This window comes from Mastacembelus armatus, chromosome 9, assembly GCF_900324485.2.
Source record: "Mastacembelus armatus chromosome 9, fMasArm1.2, whole genome shotgun sequence".
NCBI lineage: Eukaryota > Metazoa > Chordata > Actinopteri > Synbranchiformes > Mastacembelidae > Mastacembelus > Mastacembelus armatus.
In genome coordinates, this window is record NC_046641.1 from 13,935,831 (window position 1) to 13,963,612 (window position 27,782).

The following is a 27,782-nucleotide window of genomic DNA, read 5'->3' on the forward strand; positions in this document are numbered from 1 at the left end:
GACAACAAGGGAGAAAAGAGCTCAAATTAACCACTAAGAAGCAACTTTATGCCACATGTTGCTTGGTAATATCCCATGCTATTGAACTTTATGAGTTCATGATTGTACTTGGGAATTGAACTTTAATAAATTGTGCTTAGTTGTACTTTAGAAGTGTTCACTTTAACGAAATGTTCAATACCTGACAGGTTTGATTAAAAGAAAAACAAAAAAAAAACTGTAGTTCAAAAACAGTTTAACTTTGGTCACCAGGCAGAGTGTAATGTTTATATAGAGAGGAATAATTCAACTAATGAACTGAGCAATAATATAAATAAATCAATTTAAAGGCATTAAATCAGTGATGTTATAGAAATGATAGCTATATTACTAAAATGACAGGAAATAAGAATCACAGTCAACATACGTTTGAAAAGAAACATGTCGCTTCATTCAGAAACATGTTGAAGGAGTGCGAGTTTATGGATACATGAAACATTTTACACAATAATGATTGGAGATCATCATAATAACACCATTTCAAACTTAGTCATTAAACTTCTTTAGGATTTGGAAGCAAAGAAACCCAAAAGTAGGTCAGCTGAAAACAATCAGATGATGCGTCTGAGACTTGAGTAAAAGAGCATTTTTGAAGGGGGTGGGGTTCTCACAATCTCAGTCCTACATTTCCTCAGTATACTGTACGTAACACTGAACTGCGTGAACATACTGCATGAAATCTGAACAGGAGCAGAGGTTTCCAACTATATGTATCGGCACATAAACGCCAGCTGCACTCTGTACTCTGCTAAAGGGAAAAATCCAAACTGAATATAACCTACGTGTGCACCCTCAGAGTAATGAGGTGAACGTGGACAAATCACTCCCAAAACTTGGAAATAGTCCTTTGTGGCTCATACTTATCTGAATATCCTGTTAAAATTTGCATTTTGGCCCAGAACATTACAGCTTTAATAACACTGGAGTTGCTATTTATTAAAAAGCTATTTGTTTGTTAGTCATCACGTGATCTTTTTAAATTACTTTTTGAGGTTCACAAACGTGTGTGGACTGTCTCTGCTCAGTGGGTTGATGCAGCATGTGAACTGTTTAACCCAGGATTTTCCCTTTTAAGTAACAAGGACAGTGTAAATACCCACTTTACAACAGCAGGGACACAAGTTACTAATTACTGCAGTTATCATCAACACTGATACGTTGAAACTATAGTCCAGCTTCAAAACATCTCAGGCAACAAGCAGAATCACATTAACAGTTTTAACACTCAGTAAAATGTGTGACGACTTGGCCACGCATGGTTTTTTTTTGTTTGTTTGTTTTTTTTTTTCCCAACAGGCCCTGCTGTTGATAAGTGGTTATTATAAGATCTTCATTTACTTCAAGTACACGATGAATTGGACTGGAAAATAACTTGTTAAAGTGGTTGTTGCCTTCCAAAATCAACCATCTTTGTAAGCAATTTCACCAACTAGCAGAAATGGATCTGAAAACAACAGGACCTCAAAAGTGAGGGCTGGTTACCTGCCAAAGTGGCTGCTAGATGCCAAACTATAGCCAAATGTGGCAAAAAACACTCTGCAGGTGGCTGGTGGTGGTTTGGAGTCCAGATTGTGACACTTTGCAAGCACATTCTACACATCGCGATGCGTAGGAGCACTGTTGTTTAATCACTGCCACATCAGGTAGTTCAGTGCATTGTAATGCACTGTGGCGTTTAATTTAAGACATGAATTCGATGTGACAACATTATGAAATCAGTGGAAAGCGTGTTCAGATTACAATTCACTCATGATGTGCTTATAGGTCCCTGTAACGATGTCATATTAGCTACATTTCAAAGCTGCTTCCAGGGCTTCTCATAGCACAGAATAACAGAGAGACCACCAAAGCCAAAAACCAAACAATCCTCCAGCTGCACAACAGGACATTATTGGCTGCACTAGGTTCACTTCTCATAAAAACACAGGTGCCTTGCGTTGGACTTTCAGAGGCACAGCTTTGTCAATAAGGCAATATGTACTGTACATATGAACTGTTGAGTATTTTCTCCTATGCTGTCATTTCATAAATAATATCCAAAATAATACTGTACATTCTAATGAAATGGTGGCAACCAATATGGAAATTAAGTAAAAAAATAAATTAAAAAAAGCACCTGTAAATACATCATCCTAATTAGGCCAAATGGGTTGAGTCTTTTTTTTTTTTTGCACATTAGTGTACACTGCTCAGTCACTGACTCAGTCTAACAGACTCTACAAAACTGAGCTTCTATCAAGGCGGAGGTTAGTTTGAGAGAATGTAAAGGCCCATCTATTAGCACAAGCAATCAGATAATTCCATCTCCTCCTTAAAAACATTTGTATACAAAATCTGAACCAATGAAACACCTTTTTACATGTCTGCCACCCACCTTGTTCTAGCATTACATGTTAAATAAAAAAAATCTTGCCTACCAAGGTGGTCGGTGTTAAGGTGGGGGAGTGTTCGGGATCACAACATGTGCGGTACACTAAGAAATCTCAAAATGAACCAATGATTATTAATCAAGAAGCTGTGTAATGAAATTAAATATAAAAGAATTAAAAAAAAAAAAATCAGTGAGTGATGTGATTACAGTGCTCTGTTCCTGAAGCCAGTTAAGAACTAAACTATTACAATTAGCCCTGTAGGTTGGATTTAGTCTGCGGCTTTTCATATAAAAGTCAATTTAACAAAACAGCTACTGTAGGTACTGGCGTATCAATCGATCTGCGGTTGGATAATAATATTCCTCGTTATGCAGTTCTGAAGCTGAACAATGTTTCTTTGCTGAGAAATAAAACTGGCAAAACACAAAATTTACATTCTCCTCTTACAAAAAAGGAAACAAAAACAAACATGTAAATAACATATTTTTTTCTTCCAAAAATGAATTAGCCATTAGACATACAATACAATTACATAGATACATATTTTCAATACCGCACATTCAATCTGCCAAAAAAGTAATGATTACAAAGCCAACGAAGATGCTGCCATATATATAGAGAGATGTATGTACAATGATTATAGCATTCATAATTGCACTATGCCTCAATAAATGTAAATTACAGGCTTATGTTCTAGGGAACTGTGACAAAAAAAAAAATACTGGGAATGAGGAATCGCAAATCAGAGGTGCCAGATCAGAAACAAGAAGGGCTTACTTTGGTACAAACTGAACATCAACACTCTGCCCTTTTACATACTGTAAGGAATTAGCCGAATATATTCTCCACTGCTATTGAAATACAACAGTCAAGACAGCTGTGCTGTGACTGGACAATTATAAATACAAAGCTGAAATGTGACTGGGGTTTGGAGCCACAATAAGAGGTTACAATTGGCTAAAGGAGCAGTTGCTCAATGTCTTTAACAGCCTGCTAATTTACTGCTTATGTCAGTCCAAGCTTTGTTTGTTTGTTTGTTTGTGTGTGTGTGTGTGTGTGTGTGAGTGGGGGCGGGGAATACTACTCAGTTCGTTGACTTTGTTGAATACTTCAAAAACTGCAAGAACCAGCTGTTCAATCAGTAAGTCAGTCAGTAAAGTCAAGTCAGTCCGGTCCTTCTGCGTTTATTAGCCCTGTTTCTTTCCTTTCTCAACAATTCTCATCTCATTGAAGTAGTAAACAGCGCAAAGTGGAGTCTGGTGCTTCAGTTGTTTTGGCATTGGCAATAAATATACATATTACCATAATAAAAAGCGTTAATGTAGCACAGTTAAACAACCATTTAACAACATCGTCTCTTTAATTATTACCTCCTCAGCACCCTTCACTGTGTGAAGTGACTAACTGCCACAATGACAGAGTGGAGGTCCCTGTTTGTCTCCTCACCTTGTCACTCAAAGCTCAGACAGCATTTTTAAAGCCACTTACTCTCACACTACTGAACTTCATGGCTATGTCTATAGTGGAGAGCTGTCACATGACCTTCGCTCAACACAAGACTCGCACTGTTTCCCCAAAATGCTCTTCTTATCAGATGGTACCAAAGTCAATGCAATGTAATAATAAGAAGAATACTTCTAATAATAATGATTACAGTCAATCAATAACAAATCAATAATTTAAAAATCACAGTTTATGCCTACTCATAAAGAGACTTGCCAATCAGTCCTTTGAAGGTAAAAGGAAGCTGTTAATTAAAGATCTGTTACACACTGTAATTTCCTGTTGGGTAAACACGTAAAGGCCCACAGCAGAGCGTCAGAATGAACCAACAGGTAAGGAGAGAGGGTAAAAAAAAAAAGCAAAGAATGAAAACCTTTTTTTTTTCTTCCTTTGTTTATAAAAAGGCAGGAGGGAGGGAGCACGTTGCATTCGTTCCAGCTCTGATGTATCAAACTCAAAACAAGCCCCCAGACCTTGAGTGCACAAAGTAGTTTCTTTCTTTTCTGTCAAAAAAAACACAAAACAAAAATCCAAAACTTCACAATGCGCTTAGCCTAAAAATGAGGATCATTGCTGTACATCTTCAACAGCAAATCCGTCCCCCACCCTTACATAGATCATACCCCCTCCCAATATTTCACCAACTCCTTAAATAGCAAGATAACATTTACTTTGCTCACCCCTTGGGGACCAAGAGATCAGCAAATGGCAAATAAATTAGTATTATGCAACCATTAGATTTTTTTTCTCAGATTTTTTTTTTTTTTTTTTAATGTGTGTGTATATGATCCATCTTTTCACAGATTGTGTCAGTCAGTGTGTGCTGAGGGCCTCCAGTTGGCAGCTCTGCTCTGCTCTACACCAGGTTGTACTCCTTTAGGTTGAGCTGCAGGATGGTGTCTTTGACGGCCGCGAAGACGAAACGGATGTTCTCTGTGTCAGTGGCACAGGTGAAGTGAGAGTAGATGATCTTATCGCTGTCTGGATTCAGGTCCACGAACATCTTGAGGATAAACTCTCGCCCTGCTTGGGCATCCCTCTGTGGACCTGGAGGGGGAATAAATACACTTGTCATATAATACCCACATAAATGATCTATAGTAAATGATCACAACACTTGTCTATTATGCAACCTTGCCTGAAATGAAAAGTAAGTAAGTAGTTAAGTAGTTTCTACCTGAGAACAATTAATCGACCAGTAGGCCATCCACCTTACTAATCTGACAAACACACTTAAACAGTGAGATGAGTTATTCATGACTTAATCCTACAACCTCCAATTCCAAAAAAAAAAAAAAACAAAACAAACAAAAAAAAAAAGGTGGGACGCTTTTGACTTTACTGACTTACTGATTGCTGTCGTAAAATCTGCATAAAAACAGAGTGCAAATCTCATAAACCCATATTTTATTCACAATAGAACATAGAAAATCATCAGAGATCCAGGCTTTTGAACTTAGCACTGATAACAAGCCAGAAGGTCCCTCTCCTCTGATTCTCTAAGATGCTCTTTTTACACCCAGCCATGTTACTGACCTCTTGCCAGTTAACCTATTTAGTTGCAAGATATTCTTCTAACTCTTCCTTGTTAGTACCACTTACTATTCCAACCTTTTCTGTGCCAACTTTTAACACTTTTTCAAAATCACATTATTTCTTTCTTAAAATAGTACATTTTCTCATTTTATACACTTGATATGTTTTCTATGTTCTGTTGTGACTAAAATATGGGTTTATGAGATTTGCACATCATTGCGTTCTGTTTTTATGTAGATTTTACAGTCCCAGCTTTTTTGGAATTGGGGTTGTACATTGTGGCATATTCCCATGTGGTGAATAGAATATAATATGTGGACAAAGATCGTTTTTAGCCAGTAGCACCTGTATTTTTTTGTGCTTGTAAAATACTATTTAAGGACCCAAAACAAAAAGTCATATCACAGGTGGGAATGCAATGAGTGATGGTATTGTCTTTCCAAACACCACTGATATCAGTTACATCTTCCATGGGAGAGTTCTTCCAGTACATAAACTAGTCCACAAAAAACAAAGTAGTGCTTGGTCCAGATGTTTGATATTTGGCTCGGTCACCATGTTGCTGATACTCACCATCATACTCTGGGAAGTAGTCAACCAGATGGGAGTACATGATCTTCTCCTCCAACAGGTCCTTCTTGTTGAGGAACAGAATGACAGAGGAGTTTTGGAACCAGGGATATGTGATTATTGTCCTGAACAGAGCTTTGCTCTCCTCCATTCGGTTCTATAGAGTGTGTTTGTGTGAAGGGGGGAGGTAAAGTCAGGGAGAAAGACATACAGAGAAAGAGAGCAGAGAACAAGAGAGAGTTAATCATTTAATTAAACTACAGTCTTTCATACTCATTAAGTACAGATTTTAATAAACGTTTTGCTGCACCAGAGGGAGAGCAGTAAAGATGAGAGAGAAGGGCGGCCATGTCGTCTTTGAGGGTTTAATTTCTCCTTTGCATTTGATTTCAGTGTTTAATTGAACAAAATGAAAAGAAAAAAAATAAACTTTCTGAAAGCACGCTTTAGATAACGAATCACCAGTGCTACAGCGCAAAACAGAATATCTCCAGAATTTTATAGATATATTAGCAGACTTTAGCAAACTGACACACGTGCCCTATCCTCTTAAGGAGACGTGGCTGGAGGCAGTATTCAAAACAGCTGGCTGATCATTTACAAATGCTTTCCAAGGGAACAAGAGATGGAGCGCTGCCATGCAAGAGAAAAAATCTGATTTCCATAGTTTTAAATAAGGAAGAGCTTTTCATCTTCAGAGCTAACACATCCTCCCTATCACACAAAATACTAAAGCAGTTTAAAAGGTGAAACTGTGAAACTAAGCATCCAGTCAACAATACAATCAAGTAGTTTCGTGTAATGAAGGTGTTTTGTTTTATTTTAATTGTGTAAGTGTTTTCTTCAATCACCTCGTTGTCTGATTCAACCAAAACTTGGTCGTACTCGCTGAGCGCAACCAGGAACATGATGGATGTGACGTTCTCAAAGCAATGGATCCACTTCCTCCTCTCTGACCTCTGACCCCCGACATCCACCATCCTGTCATGAAAGTAGCAGCCAGGAGACAGAACATTCACCATTAGCACCTAAAACGTTTGGGATCATTAGACAGGGCTTTGTGAGAAAATCTGTGCGGGACTTTAAAGACATGATACTTGTTTGAGTAAATGCTGAATATTATGGAAAGCGTAACATGGCAGGCAAGGGGAAGTAGTAAAGTATACTGGAGTCAAAAGTGAAACTACGTCTTCAGCGTGGTGCTATTTCAGTGCTTTAAGGAAGCAAAAGATGTGAATTGTAAATAATGTGTTAATCAGAAAAAGCAGCAATGTCACAACTTAAAAATATGAATTCCTACATACACAATTTTATTGTTAAAAAGTTTTAACCTTAACAAATCACTGTATGTGTGTTTTATTTTTAGATCCAGACTAATACTGGACCTCACCTGAATATGACACTCTGCAGATCAAACGGGTATTCAATGATGCCCGTGGTTGGGACTCGAACCCTCAACACATCCTGCTGGGTGGGAAGGTATGATGGCTCAGCGATCCGGTCCAACGCGTTCAGGTAACTACAAAAGAAGAGAAGGAAAATGATCCAGGATGTCTGATATGGTACAACTTAAGCTGTTTCACTTCTAGAAATTCCCATATTTTAAAATATTTTTTTAAATGGACTCAATTCATACTCCTAATTTTATTTTAGAGTCCGTTTCTGACATCTGTATCCGTTCTGCTCACTATTTAGTGGAATCCGAGAGCTGGTACTCCCTCCTTCGATCGTAACACTCCTGGATGCCGGGATCATTCCACAAACTCTTGATTGCATCTACATAAGGGTTCTCGAACATGGTGACCTTTTCTACGTCCACCTCTCTCACAATGTTGGCGTTAACCTGGTGGAAAAAAATGAGGAGGAAATGTGCTGCAGTTTACTTAAACTCATGTTTATTCAGCAGCACCAAAACAAAAAGAAAACCCTGGTTTATCAAAATGCCATCATGCATTTTTAATCATCTAAACAAACATCTGTCAGACAATCAACATACAGGTTATGCAGTCCTAATTATCACTGGCTTATTTTCTTTCGCTCATATTCTATATGCAGACATTTCTTTGCAGCCCCAGGCTCAGCATGGACCAAATATCTGAAGCTCAAATCCCACTGGTCCTATTAAAGGGAACAATTTGCTGCCCCAGATTCCCATTAAAACTCTCCTGTGCCCCAGGACAAGCGAGCAACATGTGCCTCTGTTGGAACTGTTTAACTGATTGATATTTATTATAATGTTACATACCTAATGCTAGCATCCTGCTGAACAGACCTGGTTCCATCTTTACAGAACTGAGCCCAGTTAGGTTCTTTTCCAGCAGGTTTTTGAGGATGTGGAACATTTTCATTTGTATTAAAGTCAATTGTTTAACATAAATTCAACTTGGAACTTTCCCACGTGTATAGTAGCAGACCAGTCAGATTTTCACCGTAGAATTTTGACAAGCTATTATAAAATGGACAGCTGTTATAATTGTTTGCTTTTATTATACCTGGCTGCCATTGTGTAGAGAATAATTTCCTAATCCATCACTCCTTCTTTAAGGCCTATTCATACTCCGCAAGAAGTTTGTCCTCTCTAACAGGGCAGAGAGAAAAGAATGTCATTTTTTTCTCACAGCCCTGGTTTGAGAGGACATAGAGGGAAAACCTATCCCAGCCCTTGGGTTGTGTCTGACAGCTATTGTATGATTGGTCTGAAATTTTGAAGTGGGCGTGTTTAATGCAGAACGCTGCTCTTTCCACTGGCGGTTGTCATAGCAATGGGTAGTTTTGAGGAACAGCTGCCAGAGGCGGTGAGGAAGTAAAATCTTTATAACACATATTGTAAGGCATATGAGGACACACAAATGGCTAATAATTTGTGGATAGAGGATACGTTGTGCACGGAGGAGAGCGTCTGTCGTAAAACATGGCGATATCTGATATCTTATCATATTCTTCTTATAGTTTCTGTCAGATTCCCACAATGCATAGCACGCGTGACATAAGCTGCAGTGGGAGGGACCTCCCAAGAGTAGTACTTGAAATTGGTCTTGGCCTTGAGACAACTTGTTGAATGTCTCTTCTATGAATCAATCACATTTTTACTCAAGTTTCTCTCAGCCTCTGTATTTTTATTGTAAAGCATCTCAAATTCTATGACAAATGTACATGTTATGTTGGCTGTGAACACATTATTTTAAGGTTGCTAATTTTGCATTGGAATACACAAATGGACTGTTTTACTTGGTCAAACTGTAGATGTGGTTTATGGGGTATTGAGAGCTCTTCTCTCAGGTTACCTCAGTGTCTCTTTCAAATATGGGCGTTAGAAACATAAAATAAAAATACAACTTAAAGTTGATTATTTCAGCATTATAAGAAAATGAACTGGTTTGCCCATGTCATAGCATATGAATCAAAATGTTGTGTAACCATCTGACAAACTCTGTTGCCACAAAACCCTTGCTGTGCATGTACTTTGTGTTTACATAAATTTCTGAACACACTGTGGGTTATGCAGTGATCGGGCCTTAACTTGGTCTTGCTCCTCCTTGGTCTTGATCTTAACCCCTTGTCTTTGCTTGTCTCGAATACACTGTGGTCTTGGCCATGACTTGGTTTACGTGTTCTTGACTACAACACTGCAGGGTACTTAGTAATAAACTGTTACAGTGGCTGTGTGACTGACTGTGGAATTGGTTGACTATAATAAGCACATACCCATCAAAAAAACAAAAAACAAACAAACAGGCTATTTCATGTCACCATTGTGGTCACAGGTCTCTACACACCTTAAAGCCCCAAACCATAGATGACATATTTTCAGTGTGGACCATGTATGTCCTCTGGTGGAATGAGCAGTATGGAGACTACATGGTTTGAATTTGAATGAAATCCATTGTCAGATGGCATGACATGATGGCTGGGGTCTGGTTCAGATGGTTTAAAAAAAAAAAATGCATTCACAACTTGTGAAATAATCCATAGTGGCGATACAAGGGCAGAAGAAATCCAGATCAGATGTATATTTTAGTTACTGTTGAAAGGCCTCCTGGACTATGACGGTGCCATTTAAAATAAATGCAGAGAAAGTTAGTGGAAACGTGATAGACAGGTTCATTTTCACTTCCTTTGTGATCTCTGTGATCTTTGTGAAAGCTAAATACTTCCTATTTTAGCCTTATGTAGGTGAGAGTACATAGATGTTGGGTACAGTGTATGTCGGGTACAGTGTATGTCAGGTACTTGTAGTTTTGCTTCATATGTTGATTGTACACACATTTGTGATTACATGTTACATTCCATTATTTTTCTAAGACTGTAAATCTTATGTAAAACTTTACTAGCACAGCAGACAGTAACCACACAGTCTCTGCACTGTATTTTTACGCAGCATATTTAAATGGCTGTACTTGGTCTTTATGTTTGAAGTGGATAAAACAACAGTTACATTTCTTGGCTGAAATGGCAGTTTGGTTTCATTCTTCATGAGCATGCAATCATGGGACAGGAAGCGAAAGCAAGCAGGGAGAACAGTCTACCACAAATGGAGTATCTGCCCAAGTTAAGTCCAAGATGTGGTGCCATGTTAACAAACGCAGGTTTGGGTAGATGGGTGTTTGAGATTTGGCTTTTGATCTAAATGTTTCTCTTGACAGTGTTTGGGAAGTAAAGTTTAAACAACAGTTTACAGGTTTAACTGTTACCTGCCTTTAGACATCTCCCTACAATGCTATCCTGATTATTTACAAAAGCATACTTTAAAAAAAATCCTGATGAGTAATGTAAATGATCAACTACAATCACATGTTCTGCACTGTCGACACTAGTAAGCAATACTGGAAGCGAGAAAATGTCTTCCAGCTTCTAAACGAACAAACACACCTGATCCAGGTAATCAGCAGGATGTAGAACAGGGATAGTTGGAAAACAAGCAGGGCAGCAGCCTGCGGCCTTTGAAGAGGGGGCACCTCTGACCTAAATAATGCATCACCCCTTCATTCTCCATATCTTAACATCTTATCTTTGTGGTCAGCTGTCACTTGAAAAGACGTGATTTAGAAAAAACACTGCCGAGGTGAACACAGGTCTACACTCTACTTTTTTCACTGTCACTCTCACAGGGAATAAACTGTGTGAATAAGCTGTCACTGTAATGGGTCCCAGAGCTTTTACTACAGTTTAACTCATAAAAATGAAGAGGAGAAGGAAAAAAGACCGGCTGCAATGACAGTTACAGGAAAGGAAATTAAATTTAAATTAGTATAGAGCAGGTCTCCTGTTTATTTGCATTTGTGTATTGTGTGTATACTGTATATGTATGCATGGATTTGAGTGTGCAGAAACATGCAAGCACAAATACACACGGTGTGATAGTGTTGGAGTGCCTTAAGGACACAGGAAGTGTCAAAAAGAACAGGAAACAATTATGGATGGCTGCTCCAAATAAGATAGACAGCATTCTAAAAATATACAAGCACATTGTGGCTGTTTTGTGGCGTCTTTCTCTCAAACTTCACTACAGTTGTTTTAGTTGGGGAATTTGAAATCGCCCGAGTAAAAGCATCTCATTTACCTTGTTGTGCTCATACTTGTAGGGGATCTTGAGCGTCTCCATGGCTCGGATCATGGCCTGCATGGCTGTGAAGATGTTCTGATAGACCAGTTTGGTAAAGCCCCTTTTGTCCTCTTCAGAGTAGCCGGCGCCATGGATAATCCTCATCTGTTTGATGAATGTGCTCTTCCCACTCTCCCCAGTGCCTGAGAAGGTAGTGGAGAGTGGAGAAATGAACAGTTCATTTATTTTGTACTCCTTAAATGGACATTCAGTCATTTATGATTTCTCTGGACCTCTGTGGGCAAAAAAAAAGAATTGCAACAACTGTTTTATTTCCACACTAAAACAATGAATGACTTAAGAGTTGAGCAGCTAGGTAACAGCCATAAAACCTTCAAACATGCAGATAAGAGACCAGTCACACATCCAGCCATACTCCCCCTCATGCACCAGGTGCCAAATATGATGCAGCTGTTCCTGTAAATGTGCTGTAAATGTGATATCTGAATGAAACCATAACCACAGATTCACACATACAGAGAAAAAGTAGCTGGATGTATCTGACCTTCGATGAATCTGTAGTTTTCTGGGTGTGATGTGTTGAGCACATAATTTACATACTGTGCTCTGACTGGACAGCTGCTTTGTTGCATGTACGGCTACATATGTCAGGGATTTGTTTCCACACAACTCTTTATTGGATCCCAGTAACTTGTTAAAGACATGTCATAGAGAACTGGGAAGCTGGAGACTGCGAGGATAGGTTTTCCCTCTATGTTGTTTATATTTCTTTCATGTTGTGGAGTAGTAAACAACTTTGTTTGGAAGTTTCGGTTGGACTCCAACTGAAGACGATCTAATCGGTTCTCTCATGACTCTCTAAACTTTTTGAATTTGTCAAGCTCAGTAGGGGACAAGGCTGCAAAACCAGGCCTCAAAGCGAATAGTAACTGTAGCTGGCTCAGCCCTTTGAATCTGTATGTATATGAACTGAAAGTGTAAAAGTCACCTACGTCTCAGGCTTAAGCGTGGTGTTTAGCCAGAAAAGCAATGCACTGATCCTCACTCAGCTAAAAGTCTCTTCATAGTTGGATGTTGATTCCTTGTGGGCGACTGCAAACAACTCTTTTTACACTACACAGCTGATTAATTGTTTATATGGAAATGCCGTACTGATTGGTGCAGATTTAAAGTTAAGTGCAAGCAAAGTTAAGTAAACCCTGAAACTGTAGATTTGACTGTACGTAGGACTCAAAGCTATTGTGAAAACATTTAAAATATATATGAGAATTTCTCCTGAGGGAAGAAGCTGAATCATGGGTTTCCGTAACACAACATCCCGTTGTGGATGCACAGTGCATGCACACAGCACACAATATGTACTCACTCACTCAAGCACTCACACACACATAATATTATGTGCTGGCTGCCTTCCGCTCGGCCTGTTTGCTTGGTCTGGTGACAGACCAAGAACAACATCTCTCTCCACTCAGTGGTGACAGGAACTACTTGGGTGTGAAGAGCTGGGGGTGTTGTTTCTCATTGGTTCATTGAGACTCTTGGCAGACCAATTGGGCAGTCGAACTCTACATCACTGCTAACTCTTGAATAACAAATAGGAAGGATCACATGTGTTTAATATGTCTCGGTTATAAAAGTCAATGTGCAACACTTCTTACTATAGAATGTAAAGTCTATTTTATTCAAGTTGGCTTCTCTACCATGGGTCCATAACACAGGCTCAACACTCTACAAAACCACTTCACAGCAACAGGGTACTGGGTTCAAGCCTGCATCTGAACAAATACATGCAGTTAGGTTAATAGATAGCTATAAATTGCCCGTAGTAGTTATGACAAAGGTAGTAAAACAGTAATGACAAAAGAAAAGTTAGCATAGTTGCCCTTGAATTGCTCTTGTGTCAAAGCCCTTTTACCTTGCTTAAAAATACTTTTTGTTTTTTTAAAGAGAAAGCTGCAATGAGGAAATGATAACATACACTATAGACAGAAGCATCAATATACATATAAAGTCTGTTATGACAGATTTTATTCTCGCCTATTTGGCTGGACAAGATCATTTGTGTTAAGTATTTTGACCTAATAAAACACATTAACTATATATAGCGAATACCACATAGTTTTCTTTTGGACAGAAAGGCAGTTCAAATGTGCTAACTGTAACCATAAATGGATTAAGAGGCAATGGTCCCCTGGTCCACATGTAAAGGGCCCCCACCTCCCTGAGTTACACTCCTTAGAACAAGACTCATAGATTGAGCAAACATGTGAGTTGTATTCAGTTTGTCTTTTGTCAACTTTTACTCATTTTACATCTCTTTGTAGTCATTTTCCACTTATTTTATTTTGTGTTTCATTTGGTAATTTTGCATATTTCTGCAGTTGTTTTTTTTCTGACTTTGTTGCTGTTACTTTTTAGTCATTTTGCTAGCCTGGCCATCCAGACCCACTCCTTTCTTAGCAAACGAATGTGGGTCTGGACTCCCTGCCATAGAGAATCTTTTACTCTGGCCTCAAAAGAACCGGGCCAATCACAGCCGTTTATCTGCAACGTTCGTAATGTTTCTCAATACCAGTCCCAAGTTCGCAAATCTTTCTACAATTGGTTTTTGCTGTTTACTCCTTTCAAAAATACACACAGCACTGGTGATAACACTGTGTATTCTCATGCTTTTACAACAAACATGACAACTAGCGTTGCGGTAGCACCTCTACGCTACTGCACGCCATTCGCTGGTCTAACTTTCGCTTTCTTTGCGTCATGTCTTTTGTTTCTCTGGATGGTTTACTCAGTGTCTATTGGCCCACCCCCTGTAAATCAATCTGAAGCGATGAGATTCCAGACTAATTTTTTGTATAAAATAGGAAAAGAGTTAGTCTGGCTGGCCAGGCTATAATTTTGCATCTGTAGGTTTTCATTTTGTGTCTTTTTGCAGTCACTTATTTGATTTTTTGTCTTTTTTGTCTTGTCTAAAGGACCCCTGACCCCCTGGGGCCCTGAAACTTTGCCTGGTAGGCCCGCTGAATATTACATCCATGACTCAAACAAACATATGGTTGGGAGTCTTCTTGAATTTCACTGTTAATTGCTTCTTAGTGCTACAGCTGATGCTATGAATAGTGTTACATTGCATTATGCTTTGGTGCATTTTTCACCCTATTGCAGTGGGTTGGGCTCGTCACCACCTGCTTAGCACACACCCACCAACACACACTTCCCACCTGTAATTATTACATTGACAAATACTAGTTTTGCAAACCACAAATTGTGTTGCACAAGAGTTAATACCTTACAGCGTGCACCCTAAAAATAGACACATTCTATTTTTTTAAACAGGCAAAGTGGAACAGTGAGTAATCTCAAAAACTTAAGTGTGCCAGTGGGTTTTGGATTTGTACAGGCACAAAGGAACTAAGTTGCTCTTGTGTAGAGTTCTGATGTCCTGATATTTGTCAAACACAGAAATAAGAGAGAACCTGATGAACACACAAAAAGAGGAATATGATTCATAAAGTACTTCTTCTTCTAAACTCATCCAAGAACAGAAACCTCGATGATTATTGATCATAGTTGACTTGATAAATTGGTGCTGAGATGCTGCAATTCAGTTTAATGTTACAAACTGGAAGGTAATGAATTTCAAGACTTTTTATGGTCGAATGTGTCAAACAAATGTTTCCTTTGAGGAATAGAATAACCTTAAAATGTAAGCTGCATTCCTCCAGTACTACATATGAATTAAGGTTATAGAAAAACTAGAATATGCAGCATATACCCAACAGCTGTGAGTATAGAAATATATTATTCAAAAGCTATTAAATTAGAAGAGAACTTCTCCAAAATAGTTCAGAATAGCTTGACCACATATGGGTCCTAATGGATCTCCTTTATCACACCAAGAGAATACAGTGAAAAGGATAGCAAGACAAGTGTGGTGGGTATGAGTGTGTGCTGGCCATTAGAGGCTGCTGAGCCTTTCAAAGGGGAGAAAAGAAAGGGCGAAAACAAGAACACGGGCTGCTCTGTCTCTGAGGGGTATGTTCAGTAATTCATGTAATAGTAGCTACTTGACCATCAGCTGCCAAATATTTACAACCTATGCTGTCATAGATTCAAACCGGTAAAACAAACAGTAAGGATTCTGTAATTTTCTGTTGAAAATGCTGTTGTTCATTTGCCACAAACACAAATCATGGAAGTTGGATGTTTCCACAACTCCCGAATGTACCACACCTTCAGTGTCTGCTCTGCCCTGAGTTACCTGCAGCTCGCTTTATACACCAAATGGAATAAAGGATGCAGGAATGCCTATATGATGCTTGAACATCATTATAAAAAATGCATGAGTGAAGAAGAGGAAATGAATTCTCTGCCAAGCGCTTAGCGGCACTTCAAGGATAAAGTTAACACATGGAGCAGAGGAGGGGCTGTAGTACCGCATTCACTTTTACAAATGCTTTAGTGTAAACTGCAGTGTGTTTCGCTAACTAGTCTTTAGTACCTGTGCCGCAATCAAATCTGGAAAACAACAAAGCACATGCTCCTCACTGTCACATCTAATCTAAAGTGTAAATAGTGCAGTAAGCACTTTAATGAACTGCAAGTTGACAAGTCTGTTTAAATAATTCATTAATATACCAGTCCAGGTACAAATCTGTGGTTAAGCAGTGATGTGTGTAGAACTACTGTTTCCTGGAGACAAGGTATTATTCCAGTCTCCACCTAATAAAAGGAAATCCTATTAAATGAAACTGAACTTTTCAGTGATAGTTGTAGAATCTGCTAAGACATTTTAGTTTTTCAGTTATATCAAGAAATCCTCTCCTGCAGGACTCAGATCCAGTCTGTGTTAAATTATACTAGAGAAAATGCTGATACTGGTAGCTATTTGACTGCAATGTATTATGACCTGTTGTAGTGAAATTGAATAATATTGCAAAATTATACAAATTTTTCAAATTGTACTTTCTATTTGTGTACTGTTATCTTGACATCTGCTTCCTCTCACAATTACAACCATGTTTTTGTTAAAAGTTGCAGCAGACTTTGCTCAATAGTAACCTTGACAGTTTCACTTGTCTGATAAGAGGCTGACAGTGATTGGGTAGATTCACACTTTGTTTTTGAAGTTGAAAAGTGCAGATTAAATATCCTGCAAGGGTGAAATGATTTAAACAGCTACCTTGTGTTTACCTACAAATTCAATAATCAATGTCATTAATAAATGTTTTGTGGGTTCTGATGTTTTGAATCCCATTTACCTTCCAACCCCATCATCACAGTCTGATATTCTCTGTGTAATATGTATGTGTAACTGTGTAAAGAGGGACAGGCATCATAAACTAGGTCCAATGGTCTCGTAGGGATTGGAGATGGGCTGTGCCACTTTTGTAATTGAGCAGTTTTAAATTAATTTAGCAGAGAGAGAAATCTAATTATTTAGGTTTAACCCTTTTGACTGACATCAGATGTCTGAGACTTCAGGGCAAAATAAATAGAAATCAGATGTATGCAATGCACATAGAAGTATGTAACAGTTATTTTAATTATTACTTTGCGCCACTGATTAACTCGATTAATCATTTTTTACTATAAAATGTTTAAAAATTGTGATGAATTAATATTTAACTTCATCTTAGGTCAAAGAAACATATTTAAATGAATTTTGATCAGTAGCAGCAGCAAGATCTCCAGTGTGCTCTCACATATGAAAAAGAAACACATTTAAACTTCACATTTAGAAGCTGAAACCAACAAATACTTGGTTGAAAAAGTAAATATTGCAACTAGTTGCTTATTATTTTTCCACCAATGGACTAATGTCATGTGATGGTAACAGAGGTAGAGCTAATGCTCAAAGACATCTAAACAAGTTTAGCTTCAGTGGGCATAGAAAAACACATGACCAATTTGTGAGGTTAACTTTGAATTCATTGAGTTGGGTTAAGTTAAAATAAATAGCTATTAAAATACGCTACCATCGTAGATGCACGTGTTCTTTCAGTAATGTCACCTTAGCACATTTAAGTAAATATGAGCCAGAGGCAAAACATGTTCTAGTTACAAATATTCATGATCATGTGAATTTGGTCAGTTGGAGGAAAAAAAAAAAAAAAAATGCTTTTCTGCAATTGACTTTGGAGTCAGGACATCCTTTAACGTGGACAGCTTTTGAGACATCTGTGCTCACAGCTGCTAATAAAAAGAGTGAACGTTGTCCTATATGTCCTGTCTCCCATGTGAGCTCATCAAAACAAACAGAAACTACTTTCACTATAATACAGAAAATCACTCTAAAAACACACCAGCAGTAAACTCTATGCAATGTCTAACATGTTAAAATGTAAAAAACAAGTGTCCATTTTTTAAGAGGTTTGTTTTTAATAATTAACACAAACTAATTCTGTTTCCTGTGAGTATAGAAGTTTGGCATCTTAGCTAATGTGAGGTCATGGTTTGCCTTCTTTTATCCTGTCACATTTCTCTGGTCCTGAAGCCATGATTAAAGATAAGATGTTTACCTTTGTAAAAACTTTAACACAACAAGGTCTTATTGATCAACTATATATGTTTTAAGCTATATGCCTCCATGCAATCTGTGCTCACAGTAACAATAGTCACATAAAAGGTTTGCAGGTTTCACAGAGAACTGACCTGATCTGAAATCATGTACATTTCAGAAAGTTTGCCAAGGGAAGGGGAAGTGCTCTCAACTAGTCAAGTCCCCATTGTCTGCGGCTCCTTCAGTAGAGAAGCTCAGTCAGTGAGCCAACGGTTCACTTGTGCCAGCTTCTGTACTGAAAGACATTCTAAATATGCAGACTTCACCTACTCAGTTTTGGCTGGGTTGTCAATGGGAGGGTTTCAGATTAACTGTCTGTCTCACTCCTCTGACAGAAATATGACAAAGCCAAAGGTCATATCCAGCTTTTAATATGAATATAATGCACCACTTTAATCTAGCAAAAACTGTGCTTTTTAACTAACCATTTATGTCATGGTGCACTTTGGTCCGGCTGTGGTCAGTGGTTCCCAAACTACTTCTACCAAGCCTGCTTGTGAAAGACATGTTTGTTTTAAGAATAAATCTTCCTAACCCACATCCAGCTAGCTTTGGTGCACTCACATTACAAGGAATTTCCTCGTTTTTTGTTTTTTTTTTCTTTTTCAGGTGAAATTGCATCACCTGAATGTTTTTCTCACAACAAACATTTGACTTGTCATAAAAAGAAAAGCACAGGTTGGAACTAATAACATTAATAGTGGTTATGTTTTTTGCAATGCAGCCTTTAACACTGTTATTACAATATGTGTTTGACAAGTCAGGATGTCTGTTGTGAAAGAGGTCTGTTAGCCATTTTCTCCACATCATTAAATGTCCATTGGTAAAGTTATCATTTTTTTGTTAAGCATGACAGAAGTTGCAAGACTACACTCTGAGGCTAACATTCAAATGTGCATCATGTGGGGAAAAATGTGCATCATGTGTCTTTGCTCATCTTGTAAACAATAAGAACTACAGGTTGTTTTAGTGGATTATGTGCTGATGTTCATGTATTGTTGGAGTAGTTCTGTTTCAGTTGTTTTTTGCCCAGATGCCCCGCCTCACTGTGCTTCTTCTTTGGCGGACATCGATTTTAACCGATTTTTCCTGAGTCACCTATCTGTGAGGTTTTTAGTATCTCTGACTCATTAGTTAGCGTTAAACTATTTGTGTTCCAGACAGCTTCTAAGTATAACATTATTAAACCCCCCTCCTTCGTCAACTACTGTTCCACACTGTTGCTCGTAAAAGTCTTGGTTATCTGCCCAGGTTGAACAGTGTTAATTTCAGTACGTCTCCCTTGCTAGTTTACAACCCCTTCGTGGATATTAGATTCACAAGGAGGGTGGATTAAATGCTTGCAAATGTTCTCTAAACTTGCTGCTTTGGGCATGTGTGTTTTAACATACACAGCTCCTGTGGAAACAAAACAATTAGTGGGTTTGACAATAAAGCTGAAAGGCCCACATGGTTTGTGAAAAACCAAGTGATGGACAGTTTGAAGAATTAAAAAAAAAAAATACTTGATTGGAGAGTTTGTCCTGGTGTCCCAATGGGCATAAAGCAATTACTGAAAACCCACAATACACAGACAATATGGGTTAATGGAACCATATAGTGCACACACAACTTCCTTTGGTTAACTAAGCCACTGGTAGTGGGGGTGGTGGTGTCCATGTGTAATATATACACGGACACACTTTGCTGCAATTTCAGACCCCTGTGCATGAGCTAATATATATTCAATAAGCTCTAGGCTCACTAACAGAATGGTTAATGGAATTATTGTCTAAAAGGCTTAGACATGTGAATGTTGGTGTATGTATGAGCATCTCTTCTGTTCACAACAGTAATTACAGACTATATTCCCAGTTTAGCCAAAACCATTTTCCTGTTACGTTTCCTCTCTATATCCAGTTAGTTTTCTCTATATCACCAGTTACATCTCAGGACAACACTACACAACAAACCGCTATCCATGTCTTGCATTTGTCAAAAGCCTTCATGAATACTGGGTATCCGATTGCTGGTTCACCATTACAAAACTTTTTACTCTACAGTCTGATAGATCATGCTGGGTATTCCTTACAACTCCATAAAGACAATAATTGTAAGCATTCTGTCATTAGAGGCACAGTACTAAACCACTGTGAAATACAATACTCTGTACTGACAGGGCCTATGGATAAGCAGCTGCGACACAAAACTAAATGTTTAATATGAATCATAATCATCAGTTTTTATGGCTTGGAGTGGAAAATGTTCCGTACTACACTATTGTGACTCATAAATAAATACCTTATACTGTCTTATGAATTGTACACTGTTACATATTATCACTTTCTGGTTGGGTCATTGGCTGTTAATGTGTTTGCATAATGAGCAAATTGTTGGGTATTAAAAGAGATTAAGGGGTAAAAACAACCCAATTATCTGGCCATATTTAACAATGGAAGTGGCACTCAGCTCCCTCAAATCCTGTTATGGGGGATTCATTTCGTCTTTTTTGTGCTAACAGGAGAGCAGAGGAGATTATTTTTCAACCACCTCTTAAACATCCCCTAGGAGGAACAACTAGGATCTAAGCATCGAAGGGTCCAGTCTGCCTTACACCACCTCCTCCGTGCATCTTCTCAGAATATGAGGAGAGCACTGAATCAGAAAGAGCGGTTTCTAGCACCACTCTCCACAACCACGGTCATCACATCTAATGGGCTTTTTGTTGAAAATCTAATTTAAAAACGGGATGGTGAGTAGATCACTTGTTTTCCTCCAATTTCCACTGTATGACTGATTCTTCTGAACAAGACTGACACTCTCCGTTTCACAACCTCTCACTGTAAAAATACAAAGGTATCAACATTATGTTATATCGTATGATTAGACATTGTGACTTTTCTGACTGAAAAAAGGATAATCCATATCAGCCCATTGAACCTCTCTACTTACTGCACTGCTGCTGTGTTTCAATTAGTTTTATGACGATTCAAATGTACTAATACTGCAATTAAGGGATGGATGAGCATTCCACTACACACAGGCCATCTATTATAGGTCAACATGCTGCTGACCGTGCTCAATAGGCTGACACATGTTTTAAGTGTTAGGCTCAATACTGTCTTGATTACCCCCAATAAAACGCTAGACTTTGGTCCAGCCTGGTCTGACAGGCCACCTGCCCGGGCCCTGCACAGAGAGGTATGAGTTTAAGGCCCACGGTGAGCATTTGTTTCCTCGACACTAACCGGTCGCAGTTATTCAAATCAGGTGGTTTTTTTTTTATATACCCGGAGCCATGTAGGCCTGACTGGGCAGCATCTCCTCCCTCTGTGGATTTTGCCAATCTGTGCACTAGACTCACCGAGATATTTCAGACACCCACGCCAAACTTCACTCAGGTGGGAAGCACATTAATGACACCTTAATCTAACCCAGCCCACTCTTGAGCGAGACAAAATGTTATCTTGTTGAGATGCATCTGGACAAGGCTCACCCCACTCCTCTCCCTCCCCCGTGTTTCAGCCTGCCGAGCTTACCGAGAAGCAACAGTTTCAGTTCCCGGCGTGCGTCCCTCTTATCCCGGCGGAGCTGCCTTTCGATCTCGTCGTTGATCCGCCGGGCTTCCTTCGCCTCCTCGCTGAGGCAACACGCCATTATGGATTCCAGGGTCATTCTCTCTCCTTGTTTTTATTTAATTTAATTATTTAATTTTATATAAATACGCACTTTTCCGCGTTTCTCTCTCAGTGATTCATCCAGATTTCAGATTCGTCAGAGTAGGAAAAACCAGAGGCCTGTGAATGCCAAATAACGTCCTCATACAGGCCTACGTGCAGTCAAATAACGCGTGGACGCCCTTACAATGAGCCTAAACAGCGCACAGATTGTGGTGGGAAAAGGCAAAATTAGATATTTGAGAAATTATTGACCCCCCCTCCCCCCGTTTCGGTTCGCTTTCTGCCTCCCGACAGCTTCAAAACAGCGTCCAAGGCGGTTTCGACTGAATATCTGTGCAATCTTAATTGGTATAATCTGCTTTCCCTTCTCAATATGATCAACAGATCCTTTTAAGACATATCCTCCGTGCTGCTCTGTGTGATCTCGTTAAGCATTGCCATCCGTACCCGGTCACCCTCTCGTCAAAGTCCTTAATGTTGTTATTTCTCAGTCAACAAACCCTCTTATGTGCAACTTATCGTCCGCGGATGAGGGCGACGGGAAAAACACATGAATAAAGCTGTCCGTTTATTTTCCAATGGCTCGACTCCCGGGCGTGGTAAGGCAGAATATGGCGGACTTTCACTCCAATCCGCTAGGCTTGGATACACTACAGTTATCTCTCTGTGTGTCTGCTCTAAAAACCAAGAAAGCCACGCATAACAGAGCATTTCACTCGGAGCTGTCGATACCGCTGTGAAAATACATCCCAGTGTGGCTGCACAGGCTGGTTCAGGTCCGTGGCTCAGCAGCGGGATGAGAAGAAAGGAGCAGACGCTGTGTTGTTGCTTTTCTGTCTCTCCCCCCCCCGGACAATCTTCCCCTTTTCCTCAATTCTCTTCATGTATTTTTATGACACAGGCCATCCACTCCTCCGCTGGCAGGGTGACGTCGGACTCCCATCGACTAGGGGGGAGTGTCACGTCAAACAAACGCCACAAGTATTTATGCCCCAACCTGTGGAATAGAAAATGTGTATGAATGGACGAGCTGAACTCATATCTCCGTGGGCAGGGGCGTAATAGAGGGCAAGTCCAATTAACTTCTATTGTTGTGCTGCTTTGTGGGAGAAAATCGTTGAGAAGAATCATGAGAGTTCGCGTTATGTTAGTAAATGTGACGTATTTTCACGGAAAAAGAATTTTATTATGCGCCTTTTAGAAAATACAACTCGTTCTTTTTTTTGCTTTTGTTTCTTTGTGGATCTCAGCACTCAGCCTGAGTTTGCAGTGAAGGAAAAAAAAACAAAAAAAAAACATGACCACCAGTGTGCAGTCAAATACATTTTCCTGTTGTGAAGGTCATTGTGCTCCAGTTTAGTTAAAGCTGAGTGGTGTTAAACACCATGGCTTGTTTCAGAGATATGTAGGTCATGATATGATGTTCAGGTTTGATGAAAGTTTCTGGAGAGCTTTTTATGTTTGTTTTAATATATTACTTATAAGCATTTGTATTAAACTGCATGCCTTTTAACTAAGGGTATGTAATATACTATACTATATACATAACATAATAAATATGTTATTATACAGCTACAAATAGTTAAAATTGTATATACTTGATTCATTCATTCATCCCTTTGTAATTATTGCTATACAAATTGGAGACTAGTGGCAGTTGTTGCTTCTCTAAAAATACAAATAATTTTTTGTGTGATAGTGATGAAAGGATGACCCATGGACACCATGCTAGCATAGTCTGATGGTGCAGGCAGTGGACACAACATATTATACCAGTATTGAGCTATGTATTATTTGTGATAGTTTAATATTGTGAGGCTATTTTCTAAATATAGAAGTGAATCTTGGTCTTACCAAACCATTATATAGTACAGTGTGTATGTACACACTCCAAAGAGTTTAATTTTGGTCTTGTCTGGTCACAGTTAGTCTTGGTTTTCGTTAATCTTGTTTTTAGTTAGTCTTAGACTTAGTTATAGGTTTAGCTAGTCTTGGTTTTAGATGAGACCAATATTGAACTCCTTGGAAAAAAGAGTTTTGAAAGTTTTGAAAAAAATACACACCATGTTTTGAGGAGGAATGGCATTGCACGTCACCCTAAAAACACCATACCAAAAGTGAAGTTTGGAGGTGGGAACATCATGGTGTGGGGCTGTTTTTCAGCTTACTTCGCAGACTTTGCATAATTGTATGAAGGATAAATGGAAAAATATACCAAGACATTCTTGATGAAAATCTGCTGTCATCTATAAGGATGATGAACATGAAACAAGGGTGGACATTTCAGCAAGACCGTGATCCCAAACACACAACCAAGGAAACTCTCAATTGGTTTCAGAAAAAAAAATAAAGCTCCTAGAATGGCCCAGCCAATCACCTGACTTGAATCCAATTGAAAATCCAGGGAAAGAACTGAAGATCAGAGTTCATAGAAGAGGCCCAAGGAACCTTCAAGATTTGAAGACTGTTTGTGTGGAAGAATGGGCCAAAATTACACCTGAGCAATGCATGAGGCTAGTTTCTCCATACAGGAGGCGTCTTGAAGCTGTCGTTACCAACAACGGCTTTGGTACAAAGTATTAAATAAATTTCAGTAAGTGCATTCAATACTTTTTCCCTGTGTCATTTCACATTATTACACATAACTGAATTTATGGACATCTATGGTTAGATTTCTTTGCATGTGTGGATTGCATGGGTTGTTACCAACATCTGGTGAAAAATGTATGTCAATAGCACCTTTAGAAATATATTTACTGAGAAAAATGGTGACACGTTCAATACTTATTTTACCCGCTGTATATATAGATATATATATATCTATATATATTGTATTGTAGGAGAGTTTGAATGCATTATGTTGTACAGGTGTCCTTTAAACAATGTAACTGTTACATGTAGCTTGTCTTTGCTATATGCTTTTAACAAACAGTGTATTTATACAGCAGCTGTTAGTCACATTATTCTAAGAATAGCTACACACACTTATAGATTTATAAAATGATAAGTGGATGGATGGGTGAATGGATAGATGGATGTTAGAGGCTATATCACATGCTCTCATTGCTCCATTATGATCATCACTGCCGTTCTTGCCTGTGCCATTACTGTTGTCAGTAAATTTGGCTTTGCACTACTAGCTCTTCTACAACCAAACTATTGGCTATCATTCCCCACTTATTAATGAAAGGATGTCAATCATTTTATATGTGAACACAATATTGTGTGAACTGTTTGGACATTTAAGTGGGTCCTAAGCCCACAGTGGACTTCTCAGACTCTGTAAGAAAGAGCTTGGGACCAAAGCAACATAATGATTATTTATGGCCATAGAATAAGTGCTGATGTGCTTTATAGGCCAATTTTGGTTTAAAGGCCTATTGTGTGACTGAAAACATGCCAGCTTTGTTTCTTGGTGGGTCACATGCTGTATTCCACCTGTAATACTGACTCAATTACAAACCACTTCTCTACACTGCCCTACTTTATGTCTTACACTGGGAAATAGCCACACACCACTAAAATGATCTAAAACCTTCAAATGTACATAATAAGTCTGAAGTAAGTAAGGGCATTCAAAAGGCACTTTTAATGACTTTTTATCATAAAGTATCTGCTCTACTACTTACAGTGCTTTCAGTGATGTGTGTCATACTCTACAAATCTCTTGGCCTACATGGATTCTCATTAGAGTGTGAGTGAGGCAAATATTGCACCACTGAGTCTGAGATACACAGATTATAATGAAGCAAGTACACTTGTCTTAATGTTGCTTTTGTTTTGCCTTTATAGACACATTAAAGTGAGTGAAGTACATTATGTGAAGGCAAGTGAACAAAGAAAGTCAATGAACATTATCACAGGGAAGTTCTAACATTTTATCATTTTAAACTTTTTCTCAAATAATCTTTAGAAAATGTGCAGGTACAGGTTTAGGACTGTAAAACATACAGTGAACATAGTAGGGTACTTGTAGGGAAGCATGTAAATGCAATAGTCAATTGGGCCCTGCTCATCAGTGAATGAGCTTTTAAATAATTTTAACCAATCATGTAGCATAACATTGGATAAGATAGCTCCTTTCAAACCTAGTAAACCTAAAAAAACCCATTAGCCCAGGCTAAATGTTAGTGTTAAAACACAATTGTTGCAGGGATGAGTCAAGTTCAGTAATGCAGCTCTAGATTTGTTTAAATCATACTTAGAAAACGGAAATTTCTCTGTCGCATGAGGCAAGTACAGGCCCCCTTCTTCAAAGATGCTTTGTGGGATTCCTCAGGGATCTGTGCTTGGCCTTATTTTATTTTCAATTTACATGTTATCTTTAAGCCATCTTTTAAGAGCACATAATATCAGTTTCCACCTTTATGCAAATGACAATCAAATCTATTGTAGCTGCGACAAGAACAATTTTAATGAGTATTTTTTCTTTTAAAATGTCTAAAAGAAATTCAATAATAGATTATCTGAGTTTTTTTTTTTTTAAAGTTAACCCTCTGTCCTTAGTCTCACAATTTCATCCAGCAGTGAAGAAATCTATGCTAGCTGACAGCAAACTCAACCATACTGGTTTTATCAATTATTTCAATCTAGGCAAATTTCAAAGATTAAGCCATTTTTATTGGTCATAAACCTAGAAACTGTTATCCTCATTTATTTAACTCATAAAACTATCTAGCAAAAAAAACCTTTTTAAATTACAATTTGTGCAGAGTGCAGCTGCTAGGACTTTAACTGGTGTCAACAAGAGCACACCACAGTGATATTAGTACATTTGCACTGGCTACCAGTTAGTTTAAGAACTGGTTTTAATATTTTACTAAATAATTTTAAAGCTAGGATAGGGCTTGCTCCAAGTTATATTTCAGATATTTTAATCCCATACATGACAGTCTGTTCTCTGAAGTCCTCAAACCAGCACTTCTGACTGTTCCAAAATCTAGATTAAAAAACAAAGAGGATCAGCGCTCCAAGACTTTGGAACAGCCTCCCTTAATAAATCAGGTTGGCTGAGTCAGTCTCATCTTTTTAAAACACTTCTTAAAACACATTTTTACAAAATGGCCTTTCTATGAACTTTTATTGTCAATTTTTCCAATTTGTGTCTTATATTCCTTGTTTGTGTTTCATTGTTGTCTTAAACTGTGTACAGTTTTTATTGTTTGACATGTATTTGTAAGTTTATTTTTATAATTCCTTGCAAAGCACTTTGTAAACATGATTTAGAAAGGTTTTTTTTAATTTAAAAAAAAATCTTTAATCTATTTTTGCAAAGAAAAAGTTAGGTTTTAAGTAATCACACATAGGTACTGAGCATTGTTGGTTGAAATGTAACTAAGTGACCCATTTAGACCATTTAAATGGGGACAAAATAGTGACTCATTGCCTAATTGCATGAAATGCATTTGTTTAAGTCCAGTTCATGAAATCGAAGCTGGCCTTATCTCTTCTGACTGTATCTACCAAGCAGACAAAAACCAGAGCTACAATGAAGCACATGGAAACGTGAAATGGAAAGACAAACTGTAAAACGGTTCAAGTAGAATTAATGTTAGCTGTCCAGGGACCTGTCTGCTTTGTCCCAGATTTGCAGCTTGGGGAGCCATTCAACCTGTGCCTGTAATGAAGGTCAACCAACCAGCTCTGTAGATGGAAAAAGCAGCCACAGGCCAGTAACATTTTAACCTGTCATGTGTTCTTCAGCATAATCTTGTTTAAAGTATAGATTCCTCTTTAAACAACTGTTTCATACTCTAGTCTGAAAACTATAGTGCATCACACCAGTTTCTTTTTGTCAAATGAAAACATTATTTGAATTGACGTAATTTGTTGGTCGGCTGAAGACAAAAATGCTGCCACCAGACAGATTTGCTATGCTCACAGTACAAGTATTTGGACTTAAATTTTAACCAAAGAAACAAAGACAGGACCCCTGACACCCCTGGTTTCTCTCCTTATGTGTTATTACTTGTTACAAG

The 27,782-nt window shown here is 38.4% G+C and overlaps 1 protein-coding gene across 1 annotated transcript; it reads right to left on the minus strand.

Moving 5' to 3' along the window:
* Positions 1–207: 207 nt before the first annotated feature.
* On the minus strand, positions 208–22,800 carry LOC113138378 (guanine nucleotide-binding protein G(q) subunit alpha). The gene is made up of 7 exons (XM_026320742.2): positions 21,664–22,800; positions 11,581–11,765; positions 7,709–7,863; positions 7,411–7,539; positions 6,872–7,001; positions 6,024–6,177; positions 208–4,961 (listed from the first exon to the last, which is right to left on the minus strand). Exons 1-7 carry the CDS (start codon positions 21,797–21,799, stop codon positions 4,771–4,773), a joined length of 1,080 nt encoding a protein of 359 aa, XP_026176527.1. The 5' UTR covers positions 21,800–22,800; the 3' UTR covers positions 208–4,770.
* Positions 22,801–27,782: the final 4,982 nt, after the last annotated feature.

Bases quoted from the DNA above. Each gene is read 5' to 3' on its own strand.
- LOC113138378 (XM_026320742.2), bottom strand. From the start codon at position 21,799: ATGACCCTGGAATCCATAATGGCGTGTTGCCTCAGCGAGGAGGCGAAG. The intron at 11,766-21,663 runs GTAAGCTCGGCA...CTACCTTCTCAG, and splicing joins ACTGAAACTGTTGCTTCTCG to GCACTGGGGAGAGTGGGAAG. The intron at 7,540-7,708 runs GTGAGCAGAACG...CTTCTTTTGTAG, and splicing joins CTCTCGGATTCCACTAAATA to TTACCTGAACGCGTTGGACC.